This window comes from Magallana gigas, chromosome 5 (genome assembly GCF_963853765.1).
Source record: "Magallana gigas chromosome 5, xbMagGiga1.1, whole genome shotgun sequence".
Lineage (NCBI taxonomy): Eukaryota > Metazoa > Mollusca > Bivalvia > Ostreida > Ostreidae > Magallana > Magallana gigas.
The window spans coordinates 3,457,084-3,469,801 of NC_088857.1; the positions used below are offsets into that span (position 1 = coordinate 3,457,084).

Sequence of the window (12,718 nt, forward strand, 5' to 3'; positions counted from 1 at the left end):
CTGAAAAATGCAACGTCACAAGCGGGAATCAAAGTTCACGCTTGTGGCTGTTACAGTGGCTCTTCCATTAATTTGAACTTACCTATAGGATAAAACAGAAATTTTGACGTATAAATCACATTTGCAGACATGGCAAAAAGTTAAAAAAAAATGTAAATATAAGCATTAATTTTTTTGAAAGATATAGTCTCATAACTGTAGCTGTGTGTGCATACAAATTTTCATAACGCACTAGCGCGCGTTACTCAATTTGTATGCACACACCGCTGCAGTTATGAGACTATATCTTTCAAAAAATAAGGATTCAATGCCTAAATAAACTAAAACAAAAAACAAACAACATTTTCTGATCTCTGGTTTTTATGGGGGTGATTTCTGCATAGATTATTATCATAATAGTGAATCAACAAAAAATCTTCTAGGACAACTAATACGGAATATTTGTTTTCTGAGTTCCAACGTCAAACTCTATGACAAACGTGTCTCAAAAATTACTTGAGATGATGTCTATTAAACCATACAAATATTGTTTCTATGTTAACAATGGTGTTAGCTTACATCTATAGTTGACAGTTCGTTAAATTCAAATTTAAAGCGCATGTATTGAACAATAATACTGAAAATCAAATCTAACATTTGTTTCAGCCGAGCTTGCTCAAATCAAAAAGACCACATATTCAAAGATACTGTGTTTAGTTATGAACAATATTGGCGTCTCCCATTCCTTCCAACCTCGATTGATGTTGCGATCCAACATTAGCTGGTAAAAAATCTCTCTCTCTCTCTCTCTCTCTCTCTCTCTCTCTCTCTCTCTCATTAAAATACCCTTCAGATATAAAAAAAATTCTTACAAAAAAAAGAGTGATTGGAACAGACTACTTAGAGTGCAGCTAACTTATCTTTAATTCACTTGCATCTTAAGTATGCTACATAAAGTGGTATCTTACTTATACTTCATAGAGTATCTTATATTTTGACAGAAATTCTCCCTTGTCATGCAAGAAAATACTTCTAAAACGTACTCTTGGATTAAGTATAAAGCCATTTGCCAGACGACTCCGAGTTGGGCGGGAAACAAAAAGGGAGCTACAATCCCTTGTTCTATTTCCCATTGAATCCGGGCATGCGCAGTGTTATCCGTGGGCCTGCTCATTAATTTCCACTCAGTCTAACCTGGTTCTTAAGCAACTCACAAGTTGCATCATAGTTAAATGATAACTTTCAAAATCCGCCGGACGGAAATGAAGATAATTTAATTAAATGAGTGTTTTACTATGCAGAAATAAAAAAAGAGAATACAAAAGACTTTTACGTTTTACTATACAAGTACAGTCCTTTAAAGTATACCAGACCGCCGTTACAATTAAATGCAAATATATAAGTAATACTTATCTATAGTACTTCTCTACAAAGGAAAGAAGTTTTAATGAGGTATGATGATAAAGCAACAATATGCACTTCAATAACAAAAATAAATTTAACACGTAGACATAACAAGTTCGTGAACAATATTCAGTGTCTCGTTATATTGTATACATGTATTGTTAGACAGATGATGTTTTGTTCCATGACGTTGTGATTTTATATCAAAATACTGCAGAACATAGGTCAGATTCGATGAATTCTAAAACAAAAATAAGAAAATATCAATAGAAAAATTAGACTCAAGAAAAAAGTAAGCTGACAAGTGCCTCATAGATCGACCAAAATATTCTTTGAATTATTCTAAAACCTTTTTAAGAAAAACCTGGCTAACCTTCACTTTCTCATTGTAACTGAAATTAAGCATGTTTATTATTCTCTCATTTGACAAGTAAGTTATGCTTGTCCAATGTACCATATTAGTCAATCTTTTCCTGTTCATTACATGTTTACACGATATTCTTTTCTTCATTTGTCAATCTTTTTGATAACACTTTAAAGCTGTCATACTTCTTTATGTAGCCAATGCTCCCTGTTTTGCCATGATGCATGTACTAGTACAGTAAAACCTAACACTCCTATCTTATTGGTTCTGTGGCCACACTTTCACTGATATGTTACTCCTTAAGCTGACACATTACATTCACATCTTCATTGTTAATCCTTCCATGATTACGTTTTTAAAACTAATTCACAACTTCCTAGTCAATTTTCCCATGAACAGTTTTTAAGTTAATATAAACCTTAAGCCAACAATTCCCTAGTCACATGTTTAGAAGTAAGTCCTACCTTCATAGTCAATCTTTCCGTCGCCGTCCGTGTCGATCTCCTTAAAGAACTGTTCGATTTCCGGGTCGGAGATCCCCGAGTTGTTGTGGGACAGGATGGTCTTGAGTTCCTTCAGGGTAAGGAATCCGTCGTTGTCCTTGTCTATGTATCGGAAGGCCGCCTTCATCCGCTCCTTCTCGAGATCCACCTCCTTGTAGTTGTCTTGCATTATCTTCAGGTATTCCTTGAAGCTGATAAAGCCATCATCTAAATAATGAAAATTCATATTAAACTAAATAATCTTCAACAAAAACGGTCATTTCATTACTGAAACTATTAAGATAAAGCAACACATTTTGTTTTAAATCATAACAAATCTTTGTTCATAACAAAATCATTCATGAAGAAATGTTTGAGGCAAAATATTTAAACTAATCGATTAAAATATTTAAGTTGATATCTTTTGCAAAATTAACGGTTCCTTTATAGAATCGTTGGCGTTTGTGGGTAGCTAAATAAGTAAACAAAAAATACGGAAGCAATCATCATAACGCTAATTATCCCTCTTTTCATACAGAAAGCGCCGTCTTGTTGAATGCAAATACTAATGGAATTCAAAGCGTTGTTTTAGTTACGATCTATTGATTTTCTAATGCAAGGTTCATACCAGTTCAAAATACTATTAATTAAATGCCCTCAGACACGAAAACTATTACCCCCCACCCCCACCCCACCCCTCCGTAAATTGACGTGGGTAATCACTTTGGGGTGGAGTACAGCTATCATGTTCCTCAAACGTCATTATGGACCCCTAAAACTTTGGCAATGGGAAACACGTTTTGCTGTTATTAACTGTCAGTCTTAGGATACGTTCAGCTATTTCCATCTGTGATAAGTTAACCTCATCTTTCTCGGGTAAAGTTATTATAATGACATAAATCTGTCAACAGACACCGAGAAAATTGGTCACTGACTGGAATGTGTTTCAGGCACCTATTCATTCTAATTATTATGCCAAGATAACAATGCTATTGCATTCTGGAGTATCCTATTTTGATTTTTTTTTCTTGGTGTTTTGAGCTCTTTTTTTTTTGGGGGGGGGGGGGGTTTAGGGAGGGGGGGGGGGGGTAATTGTTTGGTTTATCAATTTTATTTTCAATTTTCTTTAGATTATATGTAATTTAATTTTCCCTGTTATCGTGGATACTACTGAATATAACAATAAAAAATGTCCTTTTTTTTAAAAAAAAATTGTCAATAAAGTTCTGAATTTCAAATATCAAAGTATTAGAATTTAGTCTAATCTTTATCTCTTTAACTGTGCACAGAACCGATTTATATAAACTTTATATCATTATAAATTACAGAATATTCGATAGATAAATCTCTGGTGTCGCAACGATGCCACGAGCACAACGAAATTTCAGAAAAACAAGAAATCAAACAAAAACCAAATAAAACCGTTGTTTTCCATTAAAAATAGAAAGGTCAATACCGAATGATAAGGGAAAAATGTCGTCCAATAATTATGCTGTGAAAGTGTCTGCATGACTAATCTTTGTTTGATTCGGTACATTGTGTAACCAATTGGATTCACATTTTGTCCTAAACCAAATAAAGAAAATGGAAGGCTCCCCACAACTGTGGACTGATTTTACAGGGTATTTAAGCCACTGGCCTCTACTACATGTAAATGCATGTAATTTGTAATTTTGACGTACTATTTTTGTCCACGTCTTTCATCATGGCGTCGATGTCCTTGTCCGTCGGGTTCATCCCCAATATAGCCGCCGCCTTCATCAACTCGCGCCGAGATAACCTCCCATCTCCATTCAAGTCTATCTTGTGAAAAGACTCTTTTATTTCTAAAATAATTAAAAAAAAATATACGGTATCTTCAAGAATTTCTAATTATCGTCACTATTTTCTTTCATCGAATATTACATATCGTCCTATTAAAGGCCAATAACTCACTGTCTTCATGTACATAGTAGATATACAATCTAATCAAACTTCCGAGATGTTAGAATTTTATTGTTTAAGAATGTTTACAAAACTTGCTATGGTTTAGAACTCTTCCAAAGAAAACTATTCTCCGAGTCTTCGGCTGCTCGTTTGCTAAGGTGCAAAAATGTTTTAGGACTTTTTTCTTTTAACATAACCTATTTTTTTTATCAATTCGTCCGAGTACGAAAAAGCTGCAAGATAATTTTATATTCTCATATCAAACTTGGTCTATTAGCTTTTCGTTCGCTTAGGATTAATAACTTTATGGATTATGATTTTTTTCCTACCTTCAAACTGCTCGTCCGTCAGGTCGTTTGGAATGACCACCGTCTCGTGGGCCGAGATCTGACTGACCCTTCTTGCCATTACCACCAAGTCAGAACAGCTACCTTAATCGTCTTGCACGAAAGTAATGATCCAAGATCACTTAGTCTGACAGAGCTGACAATCATCTAACGCTTCAGGGGTACCGATAGATGCAAGAACTACACATCGATCTACAGTGATAAGAAGTTGTGTAGTCTTGATATAGTCCCAAGACAAACGGCAACCAATAAGGTCTAGATCACTTAGAGAGATTAGCAGCGGTATTGTGTGAGCAAGCCGACACTGTTCATCCATTTATAGAAGTCAATGAAATTCGGTCATTTTAATGATGAAAAATAAGTGATTTTCCACATCTAAACAAAAAGATCTGAGAAAGTTTACCAATTTGATCGATACCTGGATGCCGTGAATATCTTTGATGGATCATTGAATATATCGGAAACAAGCATCCATTCTCACGCCATAACTGGAGACTGGCGTACGTTATTAATGTAATAATAGCAATGACGTCAAATAAACTCCAAGAAAAAATGGAAAATCGATGATCGTTTAAAAAAACAAGTCTTAATGTGCATACGTTAATATTGCTAAAATCATAAATTGGTTTCAACCCAGTTAATTTTATAAAATAAAAACTTTGCACTAAAGGCAATTTCATTTATGAAAAGATTGACCTTTTTTAATTTTACTTTTTAGTCTTATCAATGTCATTGCATGGACTTTTCTATTTGACGTGAGTACGTCTCACTTTTACATACCTGCTCGTCTTGTATCAATTCCAGAATCTAGAATATTATGGAGCACTCCAGACTTAAGCCAAACTAAATGATTTTTTACCCTTGATTTAGTATTTATAAACAATATTCAGCCAGCCATACACACTTTAGAGATTAACAGCTTAACTTTACGTTTTTAAGTCCTTAACAAGTTTGTTATTCAAACGTTTTGTTTAAAGATGTGTTAATGTTTCTAATCTTAGGGTGCAAAACACAGTTTTATATGTAACGTTATAAGGACGTTTTCAGATGAGGGGCAAGCAAAACTGACCCCTATAAAAATAAATTGTTAAAAAATGTTACATATATATTTATATATCAATAGAAAGATAAAATCGTGAATTTTTTAAATATTTAAAAATAATGCACATGTAACTTAATGCTAGAATTTATTTGGCACTCAAAACATGCGGAAAATAGACAAAAGGATGCCTCTAAATGCAGTACACCCATGCATTTTAGGCTCCCCCTAAAAGCAGAATGCAACCAAATCAGCCATTTTTATTTCTATACATTTTCAAGAACAAGTCCTTAGGCATCATTTCATAGTATTTTCAGGGTACATTCGCCAGCTTTTTAAAGAGCTATGTTACCCGCTAAAAAATTCATGAAATTCTGCATGTGTAAAATCGGGATGTTTTTGGAGTTACCGCCCTTTATTTTAGAGTCTCACAAAATTAATTTTCAAAATTTTTCTACATACTTTTTTCATGTATTCGAAAGATAATTCACTATATTATGCAACTGAGAGTTTAAAAATTTGATTTTCATGTATACCGCATAAAAATAGCAGGAAAATCCCTACCCATCATGCTTTTCCCCAGAGAAAAACCCCCCTGGATTTTATACGAAACTGTGTTTAGCTACCTTAGTAATAGAACATAGTTTATTAGTTTCCTCTTATATTCATAGAATAGCGGTTGTAGGCCATTCCTATGTAATATATATATTATGCTGATAATGAATATATGATTACATAATATATTATCTTCCTATATGAAAAACCACAAACTTTATATAGCTTAATTTTTACAGCTTATTAAAGCTTTATAAATATTAATAAAAAGCGATTAAAACATTGATTAACTCAGTCCGTTATTTGTAATAGAAATATATTATCTAAAAATATTAGAAGAAATAGAATAGCAGTAAAATATCTAGAACCGAAGTTGATTTTTCTTCGTTGGTTAAAGCTGCATCTAGCTTCAGCTGAGACATAAACAAGAGAAGTTGATGTACGGATTATCGCACGGATTATCGTACAGATTATCGCACGGATTGCTCCCAGTATCTCTTTGTTTGTCCTCATGCAGTCTTACTTACAACACTGTAGTTCTACGAAAAATGTGGAATATTTAGTTATACCTCCATGCATGCATTTTGAACTTTGTTTTTATTTTTAATTACGAGGATAAACATGGATTCCAAAAATTTACAAAAGTTTGTTGAATGTTTTACATATTAATGCTCAAAAACTCCCAGACACGGGAAGTGAACTTTGATAAAAAAAAATTTACCGATGAAAATCGTCATTTGTACTTTAAAAAGTGTCAATTCCAGTGAAGTGCATATGTGGCACTAATACGCTTCCGTATGTTACAAAATATAGAAATACGACAACTATTAGTACATCTACATTACCTCTGTGGCCTGTCAGCTTCTCTGAGAGCCAACGTTCTTCAAATACATCCGTCTCCTCATTATGCTTGAGGCCAAAAATATATTATAACGGCATTGTTTACCTTATAACTTAGGAGGCCGGAAAAAATGCCACATTGGCATAGTTATCCGGTACAGTATTTAGGATGAATGGATGACAGATAGAAATAAGAAATACAGACATTGTAAGCATAAATCGCTAAATATGAAGTCCTTTTGCTGTTTTCAATCCTTATGTAACATCATATAGTTTACAAAAACTATAATTAAACAATTTTACATTGTTTAAAATAAAACTCAAAATTGCCCGTTTTAAATGAACAGTCAAGTAATGAAAAAAAAAAAAATGATTTACCATTTACATGCTTGTCCATCAACATACAACGATGAATGCAAAAGATATGAACGTTCTTTTTGCTATGGGGAAAGCAAGTTTTTTTTTAACAGGTTGGCAATCGTTACTCGAGTTTTATGGTCGTATCAATGATTTTGTCTTTCATACTGCCTGTTTTATCTACAGATAAGTTGCGAACATAATTATCCCAGTTGAGTATTTCATCTATTGCAAACCAGTGCCGAAAGTGCGCACTTGTTAATTATCAGTTTTATCCTATGGCTATGCACAAATGAGGTAACAGAAGTGCTAGTACCACAGTCGCAAAGTATCAGTTTTGGGTAAGACATACTTGCAATTGCACAGAGATGAAAACATGACAATAACAAACCGTCAACCATCTCATAAATCCATAAAACGAAATACAAATTGAAAGCAGAGCAACACGGACCTCCAAATAGATAAAGGTAGGATCTGGTGCCTAGGAGGAATGGGCATCCTCTGCTGACCGGGGGGGGGGGGGGGATGGCAAAAGTCCGTAGACAATTAGGTGATTAATTATGGTGTAACAATTAGTATGAAAAACATCAGTCAGCATGCGACCCGGTGGAAGATTGTATTTTCTGACAAGGTCGTTGTATCGACCATAGAGCTTACGAAAAGATGACTTCAAACGAGACTCTTGATTGTCCTGTTTCATCAACTTGTTTGTCAGTATCTTGCCTCGCCTCAGAAACCCTTCACACGAAGAGCATGCCGTTGCGTATCGAATCAACTGAGAGACAAAAACACCGTGTGCAGGTGATGAAGGTATTATAATATTGCTACATAAGTAAGGAAAGTTGACCATAGAAAAATGAAGTCATCGCGTTTATCATAAAGTTTTGTTGTTAGGTTACCATCAATATCCATTTCCAGTAAAATATCCAAATATGAAACAGATGACGCAGACTCTGTGATATCTTTTATTTGAAGTTCATTGGGATATATCGAATCGACGTAAGTATGGAAATAACAATTGTTAATTGATAATACGTCGTCGATATACCTGAATGTTGAGTTGAAGGCCACAGCGTGTGATTCATTTTTTTTCACGAACAAGTTTTTAAATTAACTCTGCTTCATAAGAATACAAAAATAGATCTGCTAGCAATGGGGCACAATTGGTACCCATCTTAGATTATCTCTATGAACCTAAAAGTTTACGCCTGTTTGTGTTTGTTTGGTTTTTGTATAGCTAAGGGGTTTTTAATTTGATTTTTTTGGTTTTTTTTGTTTTTTAGTTTTGCTTTTTTTTTTTGCTTTCTAATTTCATGTCGACGCTAGATGTGATCCTGAGATATTTGCAAAAACTCTTGCAATACTATGAACAGAATAAATTATGGTTTAAAAACTGCAAATCTCAATCCTAAACAAACAGAAAAATATAAAGAAATACTATCAAAACCACCTATGCCTAGCTTTTGTACGTAACGATGTTGCTTCTATTATGATTCTGATAAATGTATAAATAGGGATTTTTGTAGTCAAACATAAAGGTATCATTCATTTACACGTGACCATAGGTACAAAGAAAGAAACAATTCAGAACTTAACACTAACTTATTAAAGTAGTCATAGGATTAACGTTGACCTCTGATTAAGTACCGGTCAATTATTCGATTGGATTATGAATTGCACTGCTTTATTTTACTTGTGGTTGTTCAATTAAATCGGATCAGAGTGGTCAGTCAACAAGACCATTGCAAAATGTCTTTGCAACATCGATTCAACTTAGTGGTTTGGCACCAGAGTAGATTTCTTATAGTATCATTTCGCATTAGGTTTTTTGGTCAAGGTTCACGGTCGAACTATGTCATTATGTTCCAGCGTCTTAAAAGATCAGCTTTACGGCTCCGTTTGGTATTAAATCATAACCTTTGATAGAGGATTGAAAACAATTCGAACGTTATTAATCCATAAACATTCTATACTCTAAAAGCCGATTAACTGGGCCAAATACACAAAATTCCAGGACAGAGTGGCCTACTTTCATTATAAGTAACAGGTTTATGAATAAAAACAGAACATTCTCCTTATTAAGAATGATGTCATTTTCATCGGGGGAGGATTTTTTGTTTAAAAACGTTGTAAAACTTCGTCAAAAAATAACAAAATTGACCATCAGTACATTTATTTCATAACAAAAACATGTTAAGGTAACGCCGTCTTGTATTGGGGAATGTTATTTGTTTTGTTATTTTACCATTTATAGTATTATTGCACATATTTGTTTAATAGAGTTTGTTTCCTCTTTACTTCTGTTTATTCAGATAAATGAAAATGTGTCTTCAATTGATACAAGTATAAACAATGATTCATGTAAATAAACATATATTTGATACATGAGTTTTGCAGTAAATGTCTGTTTGTCACTATCATCCCTGGCCCTACACTGAGCATGCTCAGGTACTTTAACCTCTAGTTCCTCGGTGACCTCTAGTTCCCCGGTGACACATTTTATTCAGGACACCGCTACAAACAGTCCTCTCCCCCGCGGGGTCAAGGACACACTGCTTTATCCCTCCACCAGGAACAAGTCAAGGACAGCCCTTCTACTTTATCACAAACGGAAATCATTCCTCGGGGTATTTATTTTTGCGAAGCATTTACAATCCAGCGGTGTTCGGTGGAATGTTAGGTTAACAGACAATTCCTCTTGGATTAGAATACTTTAGTACACAGGGAAGAATTCACGAAATCTTTCCATGCAAAGAAAAACGATTATATTATACATAAAAAAAAAAAAAAATCAAAAGACTTACTTGTAAATATTTAAAGCTGAAACTTGTCTGAATATTAAACGTCTTTAAAAAAAAAATACTGATCTTTTTTTTTATAAAATTATATAGCCTTGTCGTTGCATAACGACACTTATGTATGCTAATCATGCCTTTTTTTGTCTTGATACGCCTTATTTTATAACTATTATACATGCATGTAACCAAAAAGTAACAAGTGTACACTATACTTCAGGTTGCTCTCTCAAAAGACGCACAAATGGATTATGTCTAGAACGCGTACATTGTTATCTTTATTCATATGTCTTAAATATTAAGGTAGCATTATTTAATTAATCGTGAGTTTCCAATTCGTACGTTTGAGGAAAAGATGGATAACTCTTTCAAAACTTGTTAGTGATTTAAAATATACAGAAAAGAGATTGTTAAAATTTTTGAATACCGTATTTAGATCACATTTATACGTTGCAATACAAATTTTAAAAAAAAAACATGTTTTCTACAATGTAGCAAATTATATAACCTTTGAAGATGGTTGATATTTAACCGTAAATTAATGTTGGTACATTTTTTGATGTGTCACCGTGTCTATTTTTTGACATTACGTACCAAACTCAACAAGCCCCTGGTTTGTATCGCCTTTTATTAGTGTTGCTAGCATCGGTCGAGACCTACCTGTAAAGTCAATATACCCCTGGTTGGAGGCGTCTATTTCCCTGAACAATGTCTCGATGTCCACAGTAGACAGAGAGTCGTCTTTATATTTCAACACATTCCTAATCTCCTCTAGAGTTATTTTCCCGTCGCCATTAACGTCGAACACACTGAAAGCGGCGATCATCCTCTCTCGTTCGATGTCTATTGACACATAGTTGGCCTTCATGACGTTAACGTATTCATCGGCGCTTATAAAGCCGTCATCTAAAACAATGACAATCATCTGTAATGGTATGGCCAACATGAATTGTATATTAGAAAAACTTACATATCTTGGTCGGTTAACTTATTTTCAGAGTAAGTGTGAATTTATATAAAATATGACATGCTATGTACGTAAAATCAAATAGGTATATAGTTGAATAAATATGATGAATAAAAATCATTGAAAATCATGACTGATAATTGATAATTTGATTGGTTTGTATAAAAATGATCATTATATCTTTCATGTACATTTGTTATTTTAATTTAAAATCTTTTGGGAGTTTTGTTTAAATCCTTTCCGAATTTGAATTCTTGTAGAACTTCTTTTTTTCCAGTAGATTATTCTAAATATCCTAGAAGAAAATTGTTTTTCCTATGTCTAAAATTATTTTCCTGTAGGAATTTATTTTTGAAAGGTAATATCTCACATGATAGGTAGGATACATTAATTAAAAAGGTGGTTATAAACTCTTTAAGCAATGGTCTATCACATGACATATTTGAAATTTTTGATATTTGCAGCTTAGATGAGTGCAAAGATGCCACCTTGGCACTGGTATAATTACCCGGCACAGTGTTATCTTCGCGATATCTTCAGACACTCACTGTTGATGTCTCAAGTTTATTTTCTGAGATCAGTATCTTTATAGACGGATAATATCTTCTCGATATCTAAAGACACTAATTGGCGATGTCTCAAGTCTACTTCCTGATATCAATATCTATAGACGGACGATATCTTCTCGATATCCACAAACACTCAATGTTGATGTTTCAAGCCTAGTTTTTGTATTAATTTAATATCTTTAAACATGGACGATATCTTCTCAATATATATATAATCAGACACTTACTATTGGTATCTGCTTCACGCCACCAGGCCTCTAGCTCACGTTTTGTAGGATTTAGACCAATCAGGAAGGCGGCATTCCGTAACTCCTGCTTTGAGATCCGACCATCCTCATTTGTGTCGATGATTTGAAAAGAATTCATTATCTCTACGGAGAGAAATGTTCCAGAAAAACAGAATATTTAAACAAAATGATTACTTTTATCGACTTTAAAGTTATTTTTACTTTTGTTTCAACATTTTGTATTTCATAAAATATAGACAAAATATATCTTTAAATCGATATTCTTAGATAATCCATTTAAACATCAATTTTTAATCAAGTATGCATTCTGTATCATTACAAATTGACACTCATATCTTACATTACTTGTTGTTCTTAGAAAAAATCCCTGGTCCTGGTTTTATGAAAAGAATTGATTTTTTTTTTACCAAAGTATCAACTATCTTTAAATCTTCCTACATTTACAATGCGATGACACGGCTAAAACTGAAACTACCTCTGAAGTGGTCCTCAGACAGACCCTTTGGTTTGCGGGGCCCATGAAGACACGCAGAGAGCGACTCCTTCCTCCGAGATCTCCTCCTCTGGCCCGCTAGTCTGGTTGTGTCCGGGAGGGGTAGTTGTTCCTGTACGGTTCCCATGCCTGGAGGTTCTGTTTTACACTGACCATTGGCGTTGCCACTTACTTAGGGTTAAAGGTTTGATCAACGGTTTATATAGATAATTAATTTAGATCAATTTTTATATAAAGCTGTAAGTCACATGAACTGAAGGTAATATCTAAAGTATTTTATGATATAACGCTTAGGTGGGGATAAAGAATATCAAGCTTGCGTTACATTTGGAACTTTCTTGTTTGTAACTTGA

General features: G+C 33.8%; 1 protein-coding gene across 1 annotated transcript; it reads right to left on the reverse strand.

Annotated features, from left to right (window-relative positions):
• Positions 1-800: 800 nt before the first annotated feature.
• LOC105338364 (uncharacterized) lies at positions 801-12,507 on the reverse strand. The gene is made up of 7 exons (XM_020071470.3): positions 12,348-12,507; positions 11,852-11,995; positions 10,683-10,994; positions 4,485-4,586; positions 3,912-4,055; positions 2,212-2,457; positions 801-1,624 (listed from the first exon to the last, which is right to left on the reverse strand). Exons 1-7 carry the CDS (start codon positions 12,490-12,492, stop codon positions 1,587-1,589), a joined length of 1,131 nt encoding a protein of 376 aa, XP_019927029.3. The 5' UTR covers positions 12,493-12,507; the 3' UTR covers positions 801-1,586.
• Positions 12,508-12,718: the final 211 nt, after the last annotated feature.